The following is a 24,440-nucleotide window of genomic DNA, read 5'->3' on the forward strand; positions in this document are numbered from 1 at the left end:
ACCAACCCGGGACAGCCATTGACGAAGCTGGGCTCACGAGTTTGTCCTTTTGCCCCAGCCACTCTCAATCACTTAAATCCATGTTTTTAAAATAAAGAAGCCAACTGTGAAAGAATGAGTGATGCCAACTTTCCCCAGCATCTCGAGACCAGCCTCTCAGCCCAGGGGAGTCCTGTGGGCTTTGATTGCTTTCCCCTCCAGGTGTGAGGGACTCCCTCTAGCACCCCAGCTCTGTCTGGATAGGACAAGGAGCCTTGCTCGCTGACAATCCAAGGAGTGGCCTGTGGGGAAGCCAGGCCACTGGGTGGGGGTCTGGGGTGGGGGTTAGCAAGCTTAACCAAAATGCCTTGGCCTCTGAAGCAGGTGTAACGAGGACAGTGTGTGGGGATGGAGGAGTGTGTTCCTTAGGGGACCGTGATAGCCAGCAGCCAAGAGTGTGAGTCTAGGGAGGGAGGTGCTGACCACTGGCCTTCTGCTCTCGGTGTGCACTTTGCTCCATCCCCAGCCCCAAGGACTCCCCTCACTGTGCCAGAGGGTCCAACATGTTGGACCAATAAAAGGCCCGAGAGAGGAGGCTGGAACAGTAAGGGTCCCACCCTGTCAAAAGGAAAGGCGTGTGCACGCTGATGCTCTGTTGAGTGGGTAAGGCCCTTATTTTCCAGGGTAAAATGAGGTTTCTTGCCTACAGTTTCTGCAGAGGCAAATGCACGATGCAAATGAACACGACTGGTGGAGCTGGTAGCTGGAGCAGCACAGAGTCCTCCAGAGCCTTCATTTCAGGGCAGCGACCAGGACGCTGAAACTGATTGATAATCGGCTGCATTACATCAGTTCAGCTCTGCGGGGACTTCACAGTGACTCTTCTTGGTGGCATTATGCTTTGGGAGGGCTCAGGCCAATTTGGCGGCCTGTGTCATGAAAGTGAGTAAAACAGGGACAGGGTCAGCCTGGGTTCGGAGAGAATTCTCTTCCCTGAAATTAGAGGAAATCTGTAGATGCTGATGGTGAACACATTATACAGGGGTATTCAGCTCTCCTTTTTATGTTTATTTCCCTCGAGTTATTTTTAGCATTACAGACAGTTCCCAGTTAGCAAACGGGTTGGGTTCTGAAAGTTCATTTGTAATTTGGCTGTTTAGATTTTGGAACATACTTTCCCTATAAAAAACTATGTTATAAATGGTGATGAGACTCCCAGGCTAGTTCTCCAAAGCCTATTTAACCCATAATGTAGCTAAAATACTGTCCTTTTGCGATGAAAAAAATTGTTTAATTGCAACATGAGTAATTAAGTAAAACAGGGAAAACCATTAAAAGTGAATAAGAAGTAGATTTATGTTCATCTTGAATGATGCTGTTTGCAGAAAACCTAATTTAATTTAAGAAGAGGCCTTTCCAAGGGCTTTTTGGGAAATTGCATGGGATTTAGCCTATTAGGGAGAAAGAGCCGTTGGGCTGTCCAATTTTCGGCTACTGAACATTTGCACCACATAACTGGCTCCCTTTCCTGATTTCAGGCTTGTCAGAAAGTCTTCCCGCGCGGATTCTCACAGGGAGAAATCCACTGGCCAAAATCCATAGGGGTGGATTTTAAAAAATCTGAACCATAGTTAGCATCTGTACATGAGAATGTCCTGAGAACAGCAGTGTCCCAGTCCCACCAACTCTGGACAGGATCACGTGGGGGCCAAGTCCTGGCCAGCAGTGGATTCTCAAGGTAAAGGTACCAAGCAGGGTTCCCTGGGGGCCAGCTGTCCCTCCTTCTCTCTGGCAACAGAATCCTTGCTGGGCACCTTCTTTCTGATCTCAAGAGGCAGCACTTGGTGCAGATGGGAGGTGTGTAACCCTGCTGTGTATGTGTCATATGGGTCCCATATTAATTTCCTACACCAGGCCACATAGAGGACAGTAGCAGATTGACCCCCTCCTTTCTGTTAGAGGCATGCGAGCCTTGGTTTTAAGCCAGCGCGCTGGACAGCCTGGGGGTATGTTGCAAAAATGACCACAAATCTTCCCCTTCTTATATGCCCACCCCTCAGCAATAGATTGGGCAGACTCAATAGATTGGGCAGACCCAAATCTCTGATTTAGCCTTTAAAATTAACTTTTAGGGAGCCTGGGTGGCTCCTATCAAGAAGCAGGGTCTCTCTTCCCACTCCTTCAATCTGGCTTGGCCAGGGGACTTCTTCACCAGTGGGATTTTAGCAAATATGTCTCAAGCAGAGATTACGAAAGCCCTCGTGTGCTGAGCCTTGCCCTCTTGCTCCTCTTGGAAGCCTGAGACGGCCGTGTACACAAGCCCGAGCCCGCCGGATGGAGGGCGGCACGGATGCACGCTGGCTGGCCGGTCCGCTAAGCACAGGTGTGAGAGGGAGGCCACCTAGATCAGCTGCCCTCAGCCAACCTGCCGCTGGCCACAGACAAATGAGGAAGCCGGCCCAGACCAGAACTGTCAGCCAACCCACAGAACTGTGAAGGTGCGAGCCACTAAGTTTTGAGATGATTTCTCCATAGCAAAAGCTAACTTATCTACACACCTGGCTCTAGTCCACGAGATCTCCTGGCAGCTTTCTTCTGGAAGCTAGCCTGTGGCTCACCCCTGACAAATGTGGAAGGATACATAGTCCTCTCCCGTCTCCCACCCCGCCCCCCTGGCCCCCGCCACAAATTTAAGGTCAAGCCACTCAGGTCTGCCCCCCTTAAGCCGTAGGTTTTGAAATGGGTGCTTTGGTAATCGTGACATTTTTCAATTGTACGCATTTCGTGACTGACAGATGGGTTTTAAGTCAATGAAGATAGAATCCAAACCGTGGCTGCGACTCGAAGTGCAGGCAAAACCCATTAGCTCGGCACGAACATGCACAAGCTGTCTCACGGCGCATGATCAGTGCCTGATAATTTATCACAAGGGAAATCACAAATTCTCATTCACGGAGCAAGAACAGTCTTCTGGATAAAATCACGCACAGTCTGGAAATTCACCACAAAAGGGACTTGAGCGATTCTCCCCCCCGAGCCCACTCAGTAGCCTTTCATTTTCCCTGTGAACACAAGAGGGAAGGGAGGTCTGCTTCGTATTCTGTGACTGTGCCCGAAGCATTCCTCATCCGTTCACGGGCCTCGGAACCACCCGCGGCGGGGCCTCACGGTCATTCACACGATTCCCCGTGGACAGCCCGGATCATCTCCCTCGGGAGGGGCGGCTCTGCAGAGAATTTCGAGTGTATGCGGAAGCCACGGTGGCCCATGCCATCTCTCTGACACCCACCTTGAAAACCCCACATGCTCATAAACATAAAAAACCTGGGTGCTTGGTGCTCTGAGGATGGAGCCTACAGGTTTCATGGCCCCTTTTGGTTTTCCTTGGCTTCCGACACAGGCTAAGTCTCTCTCTTCCCAGCCCAGATTTATTTTCAAGGGCTTAGCTCTGAGGAACGATGGGAATGTTTCAGCATGAGTGCTCCTGACCACAAGGAAAAAAGCCCTGAACACATTTCACAGACATCAGCCAGGATTCTGCAAAGTCCATTCTTTCAAGAACAAAATTGCATTTTATGAAGCCGTCCCTTTTCTGTTTCATCTGTCAGGCAGGTTTGCTGAGAATAATTTAAATTTCATGCAGCAGCAACTGTAGGGCAGCAGTGCTTCCCCTCCAGTCCCGCAAACGGGCCTGGCCGCAGGGTCACGTTTCTGCTTCTCAGGGCTACCCTCCTCCCCGGCGTTTGACAGCCAGCAGCCCAGAGTGGCAGCGTGGGCCAGGCACAGGGCTGTCCCAGCTCTCAGTATCCTCAGGCCACATGAGTCAGGGGAGGGGACCGTCCAAGGAGGGCGCCCACCAGCACCAACCGTCAGAGGTTGGACCAAGTGGTATGGACCCCTGGTCTGATCCAATCTCTGATTTAGCTTTTAAAATTAACTTTTAGAGGGATCCCTGGGTGGCTCAGCAGTTTAGTGCCTGCCTTTGGCCCAGGGCATGATCCTGGAGTCCCCGGATCGAGTCCCACATCAGGCTCCCTGCATAGCCCTCTGCTTGTGTCTCTGCCTCTTTCTCTCTGTGTCTTTCATGAATAAATAAATAAAAAATCCATAGGCCATAAAATTAACTTTTAGGGTCGCCTGAGTGGCTCAGTCAATTAAGCATCTGCCTTTAGCTCAGGTCATGATCCCAGTGGGGTCTTGGGATTGAGCCCCACTGGGTTCCTTGCTCAGTGGGGAGTCTGCTTCTCCCTCTGCCCCTGCTCCCCACTTGTGCTCCCTTGCTCTCTTGCTCACTCTCTTTCTCTCACATAAATAAATAGATAGATAAAAATAAATAAGTAATCAAATGTAAACGAAAAAATAAAAATCTTAAAAAAATAAGAATAAGTAAAACGAACTTGTATGGAGGGCTTAATGGGTAGCAGGTACTGTTCTAAGCTTTCCCATAGAACCTAATTTGACCAATCCCACAACATCTCCACGAGGAAGATACTATTATTATTCCCATTTTATAGACAATGAGGCTCAGAGGTGTACTCAGCTGCTAAGAGGCAGAGGTCAGATTCAAACCCAGCTCTGTCTGACTGGACAGCCTGAAGCTCTCCCTAGCTGTACCACATAAAGTTGACAGAACCTTTGGGCTACACTTCCCCACCTCAGCCAAGAGGTAAATATGCCCATATTGTTGCAGACTGGCATTTGCTGTCAGGTAGGTGGATGAAGGGATGGGAAAAGTTATCGTCACAGCGCTGCACTAACGGTTACCATGGAGAACTCACTGTGCCAGGCGGCCCGGGGAGAGGCAAGGAGCCAGCCCGGGCGGTCCGTTTCTCACTCACCAGGGGCCCTCGGCAAGTCTGGTTTCCTGTGGGTCTCACTCTTCTGACTAGCAAAACAGAGGGGCCGGAGGCCACGGTCACTCTGCTCCTCTCAGGCTCTGGGGACTGTGTGTGTGTGAGTGTCTGATGCATCTAATCACGCCCTCCTCCTGCCTCAGTGGCCCAAGAATCTGTGCTTGTCCAACTGGCCTTTCATCAAAGACCAGCAAGAAATCCTCAGGCCACAGAAAAATGAAGAAACATAAAAATCCACTCAGGCCTAAGGCAGCAGTGACAGAAAGAACTGTCACCAGCTCACTAAGCAGCCGCAGGGAACACAGCCAGCCTTCCCTACCCCCGGGAGCTGGGACCGTCCCCGACGGCTCGGCAGAAGCAGCCCCAGCACCGAGTAAGCAGGTGACCATGCCTGTGGGACTAAGGGCAGGAGAGGGGCAGACTGTTTCTGCGTTGCTGGTGATGGCATAGGGTGTTGGGGGTCACCCCCAGCCCCCAGAGAGATGTGATACCCTGCTGCATGCCCAGCCCAGGGGGGATGCTGAGGCCTGACAGTGCTAACACTGAGTCCTCCAGTGTGACTGGCCCATATGTGGCACCAGACAATTCACTGAAGAAGGCCAGCAGTACGTTCAAGCAGCCATCGCCACACTGCAGGGTGGCAGGAACACACGGCTCTGCTCCTGGCTTCTATGTAGCCCTTTCCCACCAGAGCAAGGTCTTGGCTCTGTATACACACCGGGCTTTCCTCTCTCACCACGTGCCAGGCCCGGCTCTGTCCTGAGCACTTTATATATGTTTGAACTCACGCGATCCTCACAACAACTCTGGTAGCCAGGTGCCACTACCTATTCCCATTTTACAGAAGCGAGGCCCAGAGAGGTTAGGTAACTTGCCCAGGGTTGCTCAGCTGGTAAGGGATAGGGCAGAATTCAAATCCATTCTGGCTCCATAGTCTGTCTTTGTCCACAACACTAAGCTGCCTCTGCCAATAACCTCAACGGGAGTGAAAATCTCGGGTGATATGGTCACACTGTCCAGGCCACAGGCCTGTCACGTCCTGACCTGTGTGTTCCTTGAGGGCCAGAGCTAGCCTTTGGCTACTCAGTAAAGATGCAGCTTGCTGACCAGGGAAACCATAGCTTCCTCGGTTTGGGCCTGCATGTCCACTGATGTGGTGGTGGCATGGGGTCGGACAAACAGGCTGGGGGACAGGCATCTGGGGTGGTGAGCAGCAGCTTGGCCAGATGGCAGAGAGGCACCACAGCCCAAATTCAGTGACAGTGTCCTGGACAGAAGCTGCTACTGGCTGCTGACTTCCGTCTGCCCTGTACACCCCATCTCCTGAGCACCTCGACAAACCCAGGCACCTTTGTCTGACTGGACAAGCTCCTGCAGGTCTGAAGCTGGGCTGGAGCTGGTTACGTGTGCCGAGGAGCTGGCTGTCCCACCGGCATGAACTTTTGCCCCCGCTCCCCTCCCAGCACCCAGCACAATCCTCCCCAGATGCTGTTTTCTGTCAGAGGCGGGTTCCTTTCCTCCCATGTGCTGTGGTTTGGGGCCCCGCCAGTGAGGGATGCTGAATATCAAGCGGTTTGGGAGCAAAGCAGGAGCCGTGTGGGCAGGGCAGCCCTGTGTGACGGGCCCTCACTGCCAAGTTCCCGTCCAGCACCCTTGCCTGGAGGGCCAAACCCCTGCCCCAGGTACAGCCCGACAGCATCCCTAAAAGGGCCTCCATCCAGAGAGGGCCGAAATCATCAAGTGGGCTCCCAGGTCCAGCTTCCCTCTCCCGACCTGGTGGAGCTAGCCCCTCTGCCCCCACTCGGCGGTCAGTTCCAGAAGCTGCTATTGACCAGATGGCCAACAGCTGGCCTTCCTGAGTGGCTGCCAGATGTGGCTGGCGGGGCGGCCGGCTGGCTCCACCAGGCAGAGGTCACTGCAGCGGGCCAGTCCTGGGGGCTGGTGCCCAGGGGAGGGCTGCGTTTGGCCGGTCTGGGGGGGCGTCGCACCCACATAACCCTCCAACTCCTCTCCCCCGTCCAACATTCCTTCCCTCCACACCTCAGTGGGGAGGTATTTTCATAACAGGAAAATAAAATCAATAAGGCTCTGCAGCAAGATGTCAGCGTGCTCCGAGCTGGCCTCCAATAGCTCCATTGTCTCGGGCCTCCGCTGGGCTCCGGGCCGGCCGCGCTCCGTTATTAATGGGAAGCAGGGCTGAAAGGGAGTTTTGAAAATCACGGAGACAAAGGCGCAGCACACCTGGAGCTCGGCTTTCCCACACCACGGCCACCTCACAATGGCTACGCCGGGCCGCCCCCGCCTTTCACTTCTCCCGCAACTTTTATGAAAGCAGGGAAGAAAACACTAGCTACACACACACACAGGTGCACGCACGCATGCACACGTACATGCTGCCTCTGAGAGGGCTCCTGGAGGCCGCTCTGAATGGCTGGCAGAGCCGAATGCGGCCTGCAGAGCCCCTGCTCGGCCAAGGAAACAGGACAGCTGTAAGCGGGCTTCCTGCCGCCTGCGTGGGTCCGTCCCTGGAGGGCTCCGGCTGCCCCAGGGGCTCGGAGCAGCGTGACGGGGACCAGCCAGGCCTGAGCTGGACAAGAGCCTCGGTGACATTTTCATTTCAGCATCTCTGTTAGTATCACGGCCTGGTTCATGCTGTCATTTCCAAGGCTGGAGCCGCCTCCAGAAGAGAGGGAGTGACCTGGAGCGAAGGCCCCTGAAGCTGACAGCTGGGGCCCAAGGCCTGGGTCCCCAAGGAAGGTCCAGCCTCGGACCAGCTCTCACAGACTTGGTGTGACTCAGTATCCCCAACCATCAGGTCGGGGACAAAAGTACTGATTCTCGTGGTTGTCTGAGGCTTGGAAGACCTCACGGGCACGAGAATTCTCGATTGAGTTATTCATAAGTATTAGATTTATGACCGTTTCTGCCTGACTGCTGGTCACTGTCTTCTTGCAAACCCGAGTCACTGGTACCCCAGGAAGACTCGCGTGGTCTAAGGTCACCTATGTAAGGGATCTTTCTTGCCAACCTGGCATTGGCTGTCCCTACACATATGAAATAGCATTTACTCAACATGGCATAGGACGAGTAGCTTCAGGTGAGTCGCAGAGAGAGACTTTACGGCAAATAAAACCATGTGAGCCTTCAACAGTTGGCCGGCCCAGCTCCAGAGATGCCAGTCGTCTGGAGAGCACGGTGGCCGGTGCACAGGCCGGGAGCCTGCGGAGTGGCCCCGGGCCTTCAGGGGAAGCAGGGCCCCTGTGCCCAGCTCCTGCTCAGAGAGGACACCGGTCTTACCTTGGTGGTGACGGCGGAGGCAGAGCTGGCCACGAGGCTGGTGATAGCCTCACCGCTGCCCGTAGTGCAGGGAGCCGGAGCCGTGGCAGGCGTGGGCAGCCGGGAGGGCACCACGGGCAGCGGCAGGAGGCCGGGCCGGGCACCGAGGTTACTGGCCGTGCCGCCACCGGCCCCGGCGGTGGCACTGCAGATGCTGGTGGTCCCATGCGTCCCGTTGGCACTCCACTCGCGCCGGTCCCAGCCCACCCGGTAATCTCTTTCGAAGCGGCTGTGGTGCCGGGACATCTTGCCGGGCCGTGGCTGCTCCTCACAGGGAAACAGAGGCCGGACCTGCTGGCACAGAGCGGAGAGGAGGGTGATTTAGACAAACAGCCACGCCGCTCGGATGCCAGGAAGGCAGCAACAACTGTCGGCATCTATTAAGCACCTTCTCTGTGTGCAAAAAAGGCTTTCAAACGACAGCTGATTTCATATTCACAGCAAGCCCACGATGCACGGATCATTAGCCCCCCGTCACAGAGGGGGAATGAATGATTTGTCCAGGATCACGTGGCAAAAGTGGAGGAGACAAGATTTGAACCCAGCCTCAGTTTAAGAGTGATGCTTTTTGTTCGGCAGTGTCATGTTGCCCTGAACGATGTGCTTGTGCTCATTTTAATGATGGTTGGGATTTTATCCCACCATCTCCACTGTGAAAAAAAGATCCTGGGGACTCCTCAGGCCACGCTCCCCTCAGCCCTATGATGGTGAGAGCAGCCACATCTGTAGACCCCCTTCTGGGTGGACAAGGCCCATCACACAAACCACATTTTATCCTTTTGGGAGCCCATTGCCGACCAGGGATGGCTCATCCCCTGTTTGTGGATCAGGGAGCTGGTGGAGAATAAGTGACTCCCGTGAGGTCAGAGGAGTAGGAAGGGAGAAGGTGGCCAGGACCTCTGGCCTTTAGACTGAAGCTCAATGTAGAACTCCTTCTGAAAAGGCGCTTAGCCCCTGGGTGTTAAAAGTTCTTTATAACCCTATGGTTTAGTCACTGGCACAAGACCCCCACCCCCCACCCCGCCACGCTCCCTGTGAACCAGACATCTCCCATGCGACTTTCCTGAATACCTGAATGTAAGGCCCTCAGCGTTGTCATGGAGACCTAGACACCCCAGGGTACGCTGAGGGCCTCTCCCATCATGAGGACTGGGCTTTGCTCAGAATTATAGTGACTTGCCTGGCTTCTTGCCCAGCCTGGGTGTGATGTCACCCTCAGGCATGAAGGATGTAAAGATACAGGAGAGGCTGACTCGGCTGGAGAGGCCACAGCAGGCCTGAGGCAGAAGGGAGGGCGAATGGTAGAGCCAGGGCACGGTTGGCAGGTCGGGGTGGGGTCTGTCCCGCCCATCACATCCTCAGCTCTAGGCACCACGCAGGCGCACTTTTCTTGAACTTTCTTCCACTCTGCAACCACTTCCTGTCTGGGGTGTGAGCTTCTGGACGTTGGGGATAGCCCCTGGCTCATTTTCTTAGCCTGCAAATCCAGTCATGGTGGGGGGCTCTGGAGTTACTAGCTGAGTGGGTAGACAGGCCACCTATTTAAAAATTTCTATCAATCCTGACCCTACTCTGATCTTCGCACACCAGATCTAGTTGCCAACTTCTAGTGCTACAGAATCAGAGCCTGGGCCTACTCCTAGTGACTGCTATCTACGGCCCACTTGTGTGTTTGGTGGGCCCTGGCAGCCACCGACCCCTTCCTTGGCACCGTCCCCTCCAGCAGGCACAAGCAGCACACGAAAGCGGAGCGGACCGTGACCTCTTAAGGCGGATGGTGGGCTCATTGTTTACTTTGTCATCATGCTTCACAGCCTTCACAATGCCATATTATTTTTTCATCTATCCAATAATAAAAAATAAAAATGAATCGCCCTTTGGTCACCTCCTTGCAGACTTCTCTTGAGAGACTACTTTAGTTTAGCTCTTGTCACTTTTATGCCTCCTGCCCACGCCATAACCTGCCCTGATGTGGCTTTTGCTGTGGCCACTCCTTGGGAGCTGGTCTCACCGAAGTCATGAATGATCTGCTTGTGAAATTCCACGGGACACTCACACCTTCTTCCCTCACATTTGGCATGGTTGATCTCTCTCTCTCTCTTTCTAGAAACCTCTTCTCTGTGATTTCTGAGACATTGCTCTCTCTCCTTGTTTTGTTCTCCTACGTCTCTGCTATTCCTTTGTAGTCTCCTTGGCAAGCTCATCCTTGGGGATCTGTTATTTCCTCCTCTTCTTTTCTCACCCTACACACTCTCCTTGGACAATCTCATGAGCTGTCACCTCTTTCCCTGATGCTCTCAAGGCTACATCTCTAGCTCCCTCTCCGTCCTAAGCCCCACACCCTCTGTCCTAGGCTCTGAAGTACACCTTACCTGGCTGCCCTACAGGTACCTCCATACGGTATGTCCCAGAATCGACTCAGTGCTCCTTTGTCCAGTCATTCTCAGGAATTCCCTTGAGAAGACAGGAAGTCTCGTCTGCTCGGCAAGCCCGTTTCCCCATCTCTATTCACATATTCAACAGTGGGGTCTTTGATTCTGTCACCCCAGCTGCTTCTCAAATCTGTTCCCTCTCCCCCTGCACATCCACCACCCCAACTCCTTGTGTCCCGCATAGATTACTTGTCCCAGTCTCCTTGCTCCAGCTTTGCCCTTCTTACCCATTCTCCACCCAACTGCTTTTGTGACTTTTTTATTTTTTAAAGATTTATTTATTTGAGAGAGAGAGCACGAGAGAGACAGAGAGAGAGAGAGAGAGACAGACAGACAGACAGAGAGAGACACAGACAGAGAGAGAACAAGAGAGTGCCAGTGGTTGGGCGGCAGACGCAGAGGGAGAGAGAATCTTAAGTAGACTCCGTGCTGAGCATGGAGCATGACGTGGGGCTCAATCCCACAATCCTGAGATCATAACCTGAGCTGAAACCAAGAGCTGGATGCCCTACCAACTGAGTCACTCAGGCACCCTGCCTTGTGACTTTTGTTTTTAAAGCACAAATCTGATTGCCATACTTTACTCTTCTGTTTTGAATCCCGTCCTTCAGAATAAGGTCCAGACTTCTCAGTGTGGCCCAAGAGACATCTGAGGATTCTAGGCCACTGATCATTCTTTCCGCCCCTGAGGCAATGCCCACCATTCCAAATACCTTGCTAGGTTCTAAAGGCATCATGCCCTCTCTCAGCTTGGGGTTCAAGTCCATGTTGCTCCTTTGCTAGGAATGGATTCTCACTCCACACCCAAGCCCTGTGTGTCTGTTCTAACTCAGCTCAGGCACTGACTCTTCTAGGAGGTTGCATGGACCCACCTCCTCCAGATCAGGCAAGAGGCCCTCCTCTATCTCCCTGGACACTTGGCACCCACCATCATCCCAGCGTCGATGGCTGTGGTACATTTGCTACCTTGAGAACAATTTATTCCTAATTGCTGAATGTTTCCAGAAAAGATGAACACATTTGTGTGAAAGAAGCTCAGAGACAAAAACCCAAGTCTTCCAACTGGAAGTTCCGTGTAGATGCCAAGGTAAGGAAATGTCCTATCTTCCTGGCAAGTCAGCTCTGGCTGACTCCAAGGATGGCTCCAAAGGAGAACAGAATCTCTGCATGTGCAGGGTCAGCTGGACCCCACAGCTTAGGCTCCTTTCCCCCAACATTCACCTGCAAGGCTCTTCCTAACTACCAGTGTCTCAGGGGAGTTTCCCTAGGCTGGATCCTAAGTATGGCAGAGATGAGATGACAAAGTTCACCACAGCATGTCCTCTCTCCAACCACCCAGGAAGACCTCCCCATTGCCTCCCTTGCAGTTAGGTTGGGAGTCACACTTCTGAATTCAGACAGCTAGAGTGAGTGGGAAGGAGATGGAGAACATTCCCAGACCTGACCCTTTAAGAGCATCTTATATTAACCTCATCTCCCTTTACCTGCCACGGCAACCTTGGAAGTGCAAGAGGGTTGCCCCACCAGCACTGGACTTGGCATGAATGGGACATAAATCTTCATCATGTTAAGATGAGATTGCAAGGTTATTTGTTGGTACAGCCTAGCCTAGCCTGATACACTAAGTCAGCACTTACATTCCCACAAAACAACACAACTTCACACATTGTCAAGGAAATCATCTCCTTCTAGCTGGTGAGTGAGGATGGAGATGAGGAGGGCAGACTTGAGATGTACCCCCAGGAGGGCAGAGCATGCTTGGGAGCAGGTCAATGGGCCTCCTGAGGCCCAAGGACACCTCTGATGGCAACAGAGCCTGTCAGCTCGCTGCTTAGGGAGCACCTGCTGCGGCGCACCGTGGCTCCATTGTACCCATGGTCCCGGCAGCCTGCACCTCCCGCCACCCTGCTCCGCTGCTCATCTCTTCAAGGCTCTGTATCACACTAGAGAGGAGCTGGAGGGGACTCAGGCAGCTGGAGGCCACACAGTCTGGTTTGAGCCTCATTAAGTGTATTCAAAACAAAGGTCAACTCTTTGCACGCCAGGTTCGGGTTAGACTTCATTCCTCAGTTTAATTTTCCCTTTCAAATGGAATGAAAGAAATGTGTTGCACAGTTTACCCTGGGTGAGACGGCAGAGTGCCAGCTCCAGCGGTGGCAACTTTAGGATTTCCTGCTGGGCGCAGAGCCAGTGTGTCAAAAAGGTCCCGTGTGCCCACACGTGCGCCCAGGGTGGTAGTGGGGGAGGTGGCAGGAAGTGCACCTCAGGGCGGAAGGAGGCCCCATATGGACGGGGCACTTCAGACAAGCCCGTTCAAGCAATTACACACAAAACACACAGATGTGCTTCCTTGTCAAGGTGAGCACCTTTCCCTGGCAGGCTGCTGGGAAGCTGGCGAGCCTGGCATGGGGCCCTTTACTGAGGGTTGGGGGGGAGTCTGAGCAGCAGCCATTCCCGACTGCTGGGTGCACTTCTAGCTCCTGTCCCAGACCTTTGTCCACCACCTGTCTCTAGATCCCTGAGCTCCCTGTCGCTCCCCTTTCTGCGCACCTGATGCCCAGATCTGAAACATGCCCGGCCTCTACTCCGAACCACAACTTCCCTTTCTTCGGTTTTGCACACCCTCTGAAGAGGAGCCATCCCCTGCTTAGAAGAAACTAAGAATTTGATCCGAAGTTTTAGGTGTTGTTTCTTTTGTTCTTACGTTTTCTAAAACATGTTTAATTACCTCTAGAATGATAGAAGAGGTAATGTGAAATGAAAATAGTTTTCTTCAGTACTTTGGAGTCCTGTAAGAAATAGTCTGGGGCTACGGAACCTACTCTATGCATCTTCCCTGCCAAGAAATGGGGGCTCCGCCCCAGTAAGTGCCTGGTTTAAGGCCCTGTTCAGGCTCTGGAAACCCCACAGAGCTGGACCGCCTTCTGCTCCTGCTCCTGTCAGATCCTGAAACCCGACCAGGCCCCAGGTGTTCGGGCACCTCTCTGGCTACCACCCAGCCTGGTCATTGAATTGTTGGATTTCAGAGCCTCTCTGCAAAGGGATCCAGGCTTCCTGCCCTGTTTGGTAAAGCCACATCCCACTGGGCGCCAGAGTCTGAGTGCTGGGACTGTCCTGTCTGCTCTACAAGCCCAGAGCTCTTCTGACCACTCCAGGAATCAGACCTGGGTCCCCAGGCAGAGGAAAGAGAGCTGAGTCAGGGGTCAAGAGGGCCAAGTCTGAGCCCCAGCACGACCCCTTACTAGCTCCAGGAACTCAGGGTTGTCTCAGGTTGTTCATCTGCAAAGTAGGGAGGGACAGCCCTACTGCCCGCAGGACCATGAGAGGATCCAACGTGACTCCTTGCGAGCCCTCTGCAAGAGGCGAAGACTTATCACTGGGCAATGATCAGACCCTAAAGTCACAGGGTAGAGAAAGGCAGGTCAACAGGAACCAGGTTTCCAGGATGAGGACGAAGGAGAACATCAACTATGAGGTTGTGCATGGTCTGGTGTCTGAAACACACAGCTACAGACTCCCTGAGAGCCCCATGCTAGGTGGATGGGACCTTGTAGGGGGCTCTGTTACTCAGGGCCCCTGGGAGGGAACAGACTTGGGTGAGACAGAGGTCATCGTCAGCTGAATACCTGTGACCTGAGGGTCTTGTACCAGGAATCCCACGTCCTGCTTTGTCCAAAAGCCTTCTCTCTGTAGCTCAGGGTGCCATGACAGACTCAGGCCTGGGCCATCCGGGCAGCCTGAGGACAGCCTGGAGGAGGGGACTCAGCTGACACCCGGGCTCAGCCCCACTGCCTAGGCTGTGTCTCTGTAATTTGGTCTCCTGGACCCTTGCTGGGTCCCAGATCAGCAGCCCTGCCCCCGAGATTTGCATCCACATGAATAACTCATGAGTAAATAATTAAGAGTTGCATGTGCCATAGTTGTTAGTGTTACTATCCATGCTGGGCTGGGGCACAGGGACCACTGTCCAGGAGCCCACAGTGCTAGCCACACAGACAGGCACACTGTGCACAGCTGAGCACACACCAGGACGCCTGTGCTCTGTGTCCGGGGACCCCCGCGATGTGCTCTGGAGGCTGCTCGTGGCCACACATATTGACATGCCTGTGTGCACATGCTGTACCCAAGATCACAGGTGGCTAATGACCCTCCTCTCGCTCATGTCATGAAGGCACGTGCAGGAGCGGGCGCCGGCTGTGAGGGCCCTGAAGGCGTGATTAATCCACAGAAGGTAGGGGAGCCCGCACTGCCTCCAGACAGGGAGCTGAGGAATGAGCCACGGCCTGTCCAGCCCGATTGGAAAATGTATGATTGCCTCATTTGGGGGAGACGTGCTGCCAAGTCGGTTGGAACAGGCCATGCCCATCTTTCTTATTTTCTTCTCCCTCTCTGCATCTTTTAGCCTTTCTTCTGAAGCAAAATAATAAATAGCAGCCGAAAGACCATCTTGGCAAATGCAACACAAAGAAATACTCCAGGTGCTTCTGGAGAAGCCGGCTCGGCCATGAGTTGGCACGGATGCTAGTGGGAGTTGGGGTGCCCTCAGAAATGCCTCCCTGCTTCCTGGGGTTGCTTCAGCTCCCACTGACACCCATCCCTGCCAAGCCCCCACTAACTCTGAAGACTCACTTTTGGCTGAGGCTGCAGGAAGCACTCTCTCACCGGCCCTCTCTCCTTGAAGCGCACAGAGGCAGGCCTGTGGCCCAGCGATGGACTGGCGTGTCCTGCTCCCCATGTGACTGCTGCTCCTGCAAGGATGTGCTCCCTAAAGGCAGGACGCACCCCACCCCCCAACCTCCGTATCCTCCATGGGGCTGTCTGGGCACAGGGTGGGCACTGGGATCAAGGTGGCAAGTCCTTTCCAGCTCAGAACATACCTCAGGGTGGGGACCAGGTGAGGCGAGAGGTGCCTAGGGGGCAAGGAGGATGTGTCAGGGTCCACCCTACACTTGCTCAACCCCGAAAGCTCCTCACATTTACCCGACCCACCTCAGCTAGGGCCTGGCCAGGCCCCCGAGGGAGAGGGAGTCCTCAGGGTGCGTGCAGGGGTTCAGCATCTCCAGGTGGATATGAAATGTGTGGCTAGTGGATGCACCCAGAGGTGCCAGCCTGGGCCCAAGCCCTGTTTCAAATCCTTTGGATCTGATCAGAAGCTAAAAAAGCTCTGGAACATTCACAGGCTAACAGCAGCCTCTGCCTGGTTCTCGTAGGATGAGTGGCTGGAGGTGTGATTTTATTGCTAGCTTTTTCTCTTAAAAGACCAAAGCCCCAGTAGGCTGGACACAGTCACTGTCACACTTTCCCTTTGCTCTGAAAGGGCTTTTTCCCGGGCAAGGTAAGATAGGAGTTTACCCTGGCCAGCCATGAGGATGCTCTTGTGAACCCTCTCCTCCCACCACCACCATCAGTGGCTCACTCAGCAGGGCAAGTGTGGAGATTGTCCAGCCCAGGTGCCAGGCTGGAGTGGCTCATCTCAGCCCTTTAGTGTAGTTGCTGGAAAGTTCCACTAAGACCTGCTATAGCTAGCTCCAAGGTCTGGACCCACAAGCAACCTCTACCAGGCACCACAGGCGGTGGGGGAGGACTCAGGGATGTGAGAACTCAGATTGGACCTCTGACCTCTGCTTCTTCTTCCCAGGTGGCATCAATCTCTGTAACAGAGGGCTTGAGGGTCTCTCTCTCTTTAAAGAAGACTGGGCACCTGCTTAATTTCCCAGGTCTTGGCACATCTGAAGTTTTGGTGGAGACACAACCCAGCAGACCCTAGATTAGTAGGTGGACTGGCCTCAGGGGAGGATGGAGTGGGGTGGGGGGAGTGGCATGAAAGGTCCAGTAGCGATCACAGCAACAACTATATGGCTTTTATAGGGTTATCTCACTCTTGCGACCCTTCACGTGGTTCTTTGAAAGCCACCACATCATTTGCTTTTCACCGCATCCCGGCGGTGTCAGCGGTGTAGGCAGAGATGCACTGACACTCATTTCATAAGTGAGAAAAAGGAAGAGAAGACCAGGGCTGGGACAGTGGCTTGTGCCCCCTCACCCACAGCATGGTTTATGGTCTGCAGCATCACCCTAGGTGCTTGTTGAGGTCCCAGCACTATTGAGGAGGAATTTGCATTTTTCGCAGTATCCCCAGGAGTGGGGGGGACTCAGCTGTAGGTTACAGCCCCAGACGTGCCAGCCTAAGGTCCGCCTCTTAGCCGGACCAGGGTCGGTCGGCCCTAGGACCCAGGCATCCTGACTCTCAGCAACGCTCACCACTGCACCATGGTCCTCGGAAGGCATGGAGGGGTGTGTGTGGGGGGGCAGAGGTATTTTGGGGAAAAGCCATATTCCATAATTACAGCCCTTAATACATGACCCAAAAAGGACAAATGTTTCAAAATGCTTTTCTGATGATAGGTTTCAGGAAAAATGCCACCGATTCCTTTTCTGGGCACAATTGCTCACGCAAAAAAGCAATCTCTCTGCCTCGGGAAGGTGGGATCCAGTGCCCGTTTTAGATGAACAGTATTAAAGGAACAAGCCTCTCATTTCCCTCCCTTCCCATGTGCACCTTTGCTTTGAGAAATCTGGCTGTGGGTTTTGATGTAGTGATTTTTTTTTCGAAGAGGCGCACATGATTCAGAGACTTTTCTCCTGGGACTAATTGACTAGGCATTTGTGCTATTGCTACTGGTGTAAATCATTATAATGGTGATAATGAAAAATAAAAAAGATATTGGAAATGACAGTTGGCAACATAATATCAGCATAAACTGGGGGAAGAAGGGAGGCGTGTATAAATTAGGGGCTCGTAAACATCAGGATCAATGAGGCTGCTGTGGCGGGCACGGTGTGATCGTTTAGAGGGGGGTTAACCACAGTTATCATGACCAGGAGCCATCTGTGTTCCTCTGACTCCTTGTTTTGGGGGGCTCCACGGGCAGCGGGGTCACTGCAATCGGGAGCCTGCAGACACACGCCTGCAGCACCGGGAGCTACATGTTGCAGGCACCTCCCTTCTCCGAGCGGGCCTTCTGCTGTCTCGCAGGCCGCCTCTCGGGCACGCCTGATTATTCCGAATCTTGCAGAATTGACTAATTCAACGAGATCTCTCTTCACAGCAAATGGTGTTCATCAGTGACCCGAGCTGATGAATAAATCCCACTCGGTGCCTGGAGCCAGACCCAGCAGCAAGAGCCGCAGAGAAGAAAGACCGATGCACTCTCTCCATTTGGCTGCCAAAAATGCTCTTGCAATTTGCTTTCTTCTAGACAAGAGTCTATTCAAAAGTCTATTTGGAAACATTAGGGAACGGCCGTCACATGGCCGGCAGATCATACTGCCTGTGACAGGATATTATCTTCCTTGGGAGAGACTCCACCACGCTTTTATTTCCCCGAGTAAGTAGCGTCTGGTGGCTGCGGGATTGCTCCGAGGGCTGGGGACATTAGAATCCCTGTCCAGAGTGAGTGCGGGCCCACAGCCTCGTCCGCGGTCCGCATTCGTGGAACCTTCTCGGGCAGGCACCCGGCTTCCTCTTCCTCGTCTCCACCCCTGGTGGGACCGGGGGGGTGGGGGGGTGCTGCCTTTCCGGAATGCCTTCCTGGGAAACCATCAAGTCGCCGACCATCCCCACCTCTGGGAGTCAGGACTCCGTGTCCCCCCTTCCCTCCCAAGCAACCCCTGCTAGGCAAGCCCTCGTGCCTCCCGGTCCCCGTCGAATCGCATCAGATACACTGACCACCCCTCTGCCCCTCGTGCCTGGCTCCGTGCAAGCTCCTGAAAGCCGGTGAGGAAAGTGGGGCCCCTCCAGGGACGAGCATGCCGTGCGTGGGCCAACAGAAAAGCATGAACACACCAGGGCCCGGGGGAGGCAGCGGCCTGTCTAGGCGGCCAGACACGGGGTGGGTCAGGATGGCCCTGGAGCCCAGAGTAGCTCTGCCTCCCGGGGCTGCGTTCGCTACAGAGGACAGACGGGACTTGAGCTAGGACAGCGCGAGGGCAGGCACGTGGGGGAGGAAATAAATGCAGCGAGGCCCAGGATGGAAATGCCAGCTCCGCCTGCCATGCATCCAGCCTGCAGAGCTCACGCCAGACGTGGGCTCTAACACATCTCTCAATAGGGACAGGAGCCCCAAAGGCCCACGCTGCGCACTGGGGCTTCCTCCAGGGATCAGCAGGGGAGGAGAGGGGTGTGTGTGGGGGGCCACTTGGGAGATGCTTTTGTCCCCTGGCCTGGACCACTGAGCCTTTGTCTTGGCCGCTCTCCTGCTGACCTCTCTACCAGGGGCCAGGCTTGTCCTCGAGCTCAGAGCCCCTTCAGCCCCCTTCAGTTTTGGGAGCTGCTACTCTATCTTTATGTACTTGCTTTAGATTTTCACTGTCTTTATTCTATGTCCGTGTTCTTAATTTAATTTAATTAAAAAAAAAAAAAAAACCCAACCACCCAGACCAGAGGGCAGCCTGTTGCGAGGTTGTGTGTTTTATCACCACCCAAGCATGCAAACGAGGCAGCCTCTGTTGACAAGTTCACATCTCCAGTGCAGAGCTGGCTGTTTGAACAGCTTGTGTGCAGTAATTGAAACATAGATTTTTGTTGCCTTTCTGTTTATTTTTAGATTAACCAAGCAGGGATACTTGGCTTCCAGGCTGCCACTTCCATCCCTGTTGGGTAGCTTGGGACCACTGGCCCCATGAGCACCAGCAGCAAGGACCACCATGTGCCCCCTGAGCTCTCTCCCAGAACCATCCTGGGTTTGTCCCACACCTGACTCTGGTTTTGCCCTTTATTGTGTTCCCCAGGGCCCAAGGCTGGGAAGCTGATGAATACACGATGCCCGCTGGCTGTCTTCTAACTACACTAAACTCTCTCAGAAGCTCTGGAGTCAGCCACCTCCTTTGACGACAGAGGAAGCGAGGCAGAGAGCATGAGGGCAGGGATGGAACTAGAATCCATACCTTCCTGGAACTAGGGGGCTCCCACAGAAGGGTCACATGGCTCAGCAAAGATTCTCTCAGGGTCAGTTTTCTATTTGGGCCACTTAAAAAAAAAATATGATCGCATCAGTCTGGATGGGTGGGTGATGCTACAATGACAGCCCCAAATCCCAGGGGTTTAAGCTATAAGGTGTGCTTCTCGCTCCTGCTGCACACTCCTTGCTGGTCAGCTGGGGCCCTGCACCAGGCTGTCCTTCCCAGGATCCCTGCTCAGAGACCGAGCCTCACCTGGGCTTTGCTGCCCACTCCCGCAAAGGGAAACCATCCTTTCTGCTCTCATGTCTCAAGCCACATGGCCATCTGTAACTTTAAGTGGGTGGGGAAGTGCAAGTATCAGGTACCCAGAAGGAGAAATGGTTGTGGGGGAGAAGACAATGAGGGAAGGGTGTGTGCATGTGTACAGAGCGGAGCGCCCGGTGGGCTGGGCTGTCCTTCTCCAGACCCTGCAGCATCCCTTTAACCACATTCTGAAGGCAGAGCCTGCCTCTTCTTTGTCTCACTGCCAGGCTGGGCATATCGCAGGGGCGCCTCTGACATTTACTGAGCAGAACTGTCCTAAGGGCAGGGGTGTGAGTGAGAAGGACATGACCATGCACAATCTTCAAGTCATTTTCTTCTCCTATGGAGTATCTCCACCTGTACTCTGTGCCACCTCTTCCTGGAAGCCCTCCTGGAGTTTCTCAGGCAGCAGGAACAGCCCACTCAGGCCTCCTCTAGCACCCAGGGCGACTCTCTTCTCATTCTAGATCCCACGAAATGATAGTTGTATGGCAGGTTTATTAAACAGGCTGAGCTCAGTGGGAGAGCAACAGCAAACAGATTTCTTTTTCTCCCTTCTTCTTTCCTTTAAATCCCACTGTCAGACCCAGACAGCTTTATTTGGTGGGGGGCACTTTTGGGTACGACTCCTGTTATTATTACTGCTGCTGCTCGGACTTCTACTACCACGGGCTGTCACCTTCGAGCGTTTCCTGTGTGCCTGGTACGGCACAGGGCTGTCCACACAACAGCTCTTCCAGTCCTCGCGAGAAACCCGTGATGGTGGGGGTGGGGGTTTAAGCAGCTGACAGGTTGAAGTGACCTAGTGGCCACACAGCTAGTCACCAGCAAAGTCAGCTCTGAAAACAATCCCATCCTTGCCTCTCTCCACAGCAGAGCTTTCCTGCAACTCCGACCTCATATCGGATCCACAGCTCCCCACCGCGCTGACCCAGGCTCAGAATCTGGTAGTGGGGCAGGGACGTGTGGTGAGCTCCAGGTCCTGCCTCCTCCACACTCACGAACTGTCTTCTGGCTTCCATGGAGCAGCCAGGAGAAAGGCGGAGAGGACAAGGCCAACGTGTGTCTGGAGCATCACCAACCTGCAGCGGTGGCTCCGCTGCCTGTGGGCACTGCGGTGGCTTCTGTGCTGCGTAAGGGGCAGTCAGGCACAGTCCCAGGGCTCCCAGCTTGAGGGAACCCAGGTCATAGCCCTCCCAGTGTTCCAGCCTCGGGGAGCATCAGGAGGACTGTCTTAAATCAATGAGGGGGGGCATAGCAGGGGCATCTCCCCAGGAGGAAGAGAAAAAAGCCTCAGCACTCCTCCTAGCACAACTCTGCTCAGGGGCGTTCTCTCCTGCAATCTCAAAACCTTCCTAACTTAGGGACTGGGGGAGGCCCAGAGGGGATTTGGGACTGTCTACTTTCTGTTTTTAATGTGGCAATACGGGACACCTTTTATGCTTGGCCTTGAGCCTCATCCGAGTCTCCAAGACAACAGGAGCAGTCTAATTTAACATGCCGCTACAGATGATTCAGTCCTGCTCTAGCTCAGTTCTCACCTCCTCCAGGAAGCCTTCATGATGACGCCCAGTTACTTTCCTACCTCATCCTTTGACTGCGCTGCCTTCTAGCCCTTGCTCTGCAGAGTCCCACGTACGTGATCATGCGCTGAGCTCTGAAAATACACAGCAGTGCCCTCCACCACTGGTTGCCTGGGTGGAAACCCTACTTATCCTCGGTCTGCAGTCACATTTGTGTAGACGCTGGCTGCACCGAGCTCAGCCCCAGGGTCTACTGAGGACAAGGGAGTGGTCAGCCTGAGGACAATTGGGGATGACCGAGTCAGGGCCATCGAATGGGTGCTGGACAGCTGTCCACAGGCCAGATCTCAGCTGCAGCAGCCCCAGGAGAGGGAGTGAGATGCCTATCTGTTCTCAGCTCAGCTGGGTCCAGGCTGCAGGCACAAGAAGCCCATTTACAAGGGACCAGCCTGCAGCAGGCACCCAGAGCAGGGCTGACACCCCGATGTCTGGGGTTCAACAAAGGATGCTACAGAGGTCTGGGCTTGAATATGGGCCGGAGGGGTAGGAAGGGAGTCCCTGCAGAGGCCTGGGGGACTCTGGCGTCAGCAGGCAGCCTGGCACCATTGGGGTGGACTTCCGGGGCCAGAATGAAAGGAGCTCAGTATTCCCCATGCCAGGAGGAGGACTGGCCTGGCACCCCTTCCCTGGCTGCCCAGGAAATGACCATCCACGGAAGCAGCATGTAGGGGGTGCCCCCTCTCCACACCCCCCGGAGCCTCCCACCTAAGGGCAGTGTGTGGTGAACTCATCACGAAGTCAGAGGAAGAAATGCCAACACCCCCTTTGCTTGCCCATATGGGCGTGAGGTGGTGCGGGCATCACTCCCACACCCGAGCTTTCGCTTGCATTGGCTTCCCGACCTGGGGAACCTTCTCCTTGGAGTTAAGCCTTCCTCACTGGGCTGCAAGGGGACGGTGGGGAGGAGACGCAAGGAGCATTTCCTGAGCACCTCCAGCATGCCTGCCATTCTGAAAGTCACTGAGGCTGTGAAAGTCACCGCCTCCATTTTAGAGGGTGGAGGGGACTGAGACTCACAGGTTAGGTGCGTGCTCTTTCTTCTGGCTTTGAGGCCATTGCTCTTTCCATTTCCCTTTTGGGCTTGGACTCCCGACAGCCCCAGCCCTGCGAGCCTTCACCTCAAACTCACGATACTTCTTATAGGCCCAACTGCTGTGACTCACGGCTGTTCTCTCCATCTCCCTCCACCTCCCTCCTGGCCAGCCTGGTATGAGCCCCCATTCTCTCACCTGAGTTTCTGTTGGAGCCTCCGAACTGCCCTGCCCTCATGTAGTGTATTCTCCATGCAGCAGCCAGAGTGACTCTGAGAAAATGTAAGTCAGACCATCGTACTCTTCAACCAAATCCCTCCAATGCTTCCTATGTCGTCTTGAGAAAAAGCCAAACCCTTAAAGGTCCATGTGGCCCTCAGGCCCACTTCCTTCTCTCACTCACTCTCTCCTCTAACCACTCAGCCCTAGCACACTGGCCTCCTTGCAGCTTATCCAGCAGCTTAGGCCCCTTCCTACCTCAGGACCTTTGCACATGCTGCTCCATCTGCTCCCCCCAACTTCCCACCCTTCCCAGGTTATCCACAGGGCTAGTGCCCTCATTTCCCTCAAGTCCCTTCTTAAATGTTACCTTCTCAGTGACTTTCTCTGATCATCTTATTTTAAGATGACCAGCTCTTCCCCTGCTTTATTTTTTGATAGTTCTTATTCCTTCTATCAGTTTCCTTAAATTTCTCTGTCTCCCTCTCACTGAAATGTAAGTTCTGTAAAGGTAGCACTTTGTAAGTATCGATTCATTTAAACCACACACCACTCCACTGTTATGATGGCTCTATCTTCCCGATCAGGAAACAAAGGCATAGAAAGGTCAAACAACAGTCATCCAGCCCAGAGTCATCCAGCTCGGAAATGGCAGACCCAGGATTCCAACCCGGGCAGTGTGGCTCTTAGTCATCACCCTCTGACCACCAGTTCCGTTCGCTGCTGATGCTTGACTCTGACAGTGCCTGGCCTCTTGTCAGCGCTCAGCAAACACTGAGCGAATGAATGAACGTGTGAATCCTGTAAGGCCACATCACAGGGGCCTGTGAGGTCCCCTCCCCCTACAGATTGAGGACCCCTGCTGTCCCCTCCTACATGGCCCTGCCCTCCCAGGCTGCCCACACCTAAGGGGGGCAGTGTCACTCCAGGTATGTTAAGGGAATGAAGGTGCCCTGAGGCCTGAGGTGGTTCCCTCTGCCTGTGGCTGTGGGGGAAGGGCCAGGTCAGGCTGAAGGCCCCACATGTGGGCGTAGGGGTAACCTCGTGAGCCTGGGGTGGGTGGACTTGATGGGCTCCTCTGGCCTGAGCATCCGACTGACTCATAATGCACAGCCCCAGGAGCAGTCGGAGGGAACAGCCGGCGCTCCCCCAGGAGCAGGCACATCTACGATGCAATTCCTTCGAGGAAAATTATTCAGGCAGCCATTTATTAAAACACAACTGCTCCTGAGGAGGCCTTTCGGCAGTGGAAATACCAAATAGCTTTGAAGCTCCAGCCGTCCCCGAAACCGATGAGGCAGGCTCCTAGGCACTATCTGACTTTTCATCTGCTCTTTCCCCATCTGGAAGGGCTAATGAAATGCTACACTGTGAGGAAACCAGGAAATAAGCAGCTTCGGAGGTGAGGGACATATATTTAATTTCTTGCCTTGGTCTGCTATTTGCATAAACCTCAAGGGAATAACCAATAGAGGAAAGAGAAGAGAAAGAACACGACGGTGTCTCGGGGGCCCGGCACCGTGCTTGCAGAACACCTGCGTCTGACATTTAGCGCTCATGGGCGGCCCTGGGAGGGACATTTCACTGCTGGCTCTCCGGCAGAGGCCACTGGTGCTCCCCGCGTCTGTGTCCCCCTCTTTCTTGGGGACCACGGTGGGACAACACTCCCCGGTCCCGCTTGATTCTAGCTGGGGCTGTGTGACTGGTGTTTGTCGGTGTGTGCACATCGAGTGTGCAAGTCAC

The 24,440-nt window shown here is 54.0% G+C and overlaps 1 protein-coding gene across 2 annotated transcripts in view; it reads right to left on the minus strand.

Annotated features, from left to right (window-relative positions):
- Positions 1–24,440, minus strand: part of KLHL29 (kelch like family member 29) — a 305,682-nt gene that overhangs the window by 132,694 nt on the left and 148,548 nt on the right. For both annotated transcript variants that reach the window (XM_072770938.1, XM_072770939.1), the window contains one exon: positions 8,130–8,459. In XM_072770938.1, the coding sequence (XP_072627039.1) occupies positions 8,130–8,414 (285 nt within the window). In that variant the 5' untranslated portion in view covers positions 8,415–8,459. The remainder of the gene's footprint in view (positions 1–8,129; positions 8,460–24,440) is intronic.

The sequence above is a fragment of the Canis lupus genome, chromosome 12 (assembly GCF_048164855.1).
Source record: "Canis lupus baileyi chromosome 12, mCanLup2.hap1, whole genome shotgun sequence".
Taxonomy (NCBI): domain Eukaryota; kingdom Metazoa; phylum Chordata; class Mammalia; order Carnivora; family Canidae; genus Canis; species Canis lupus.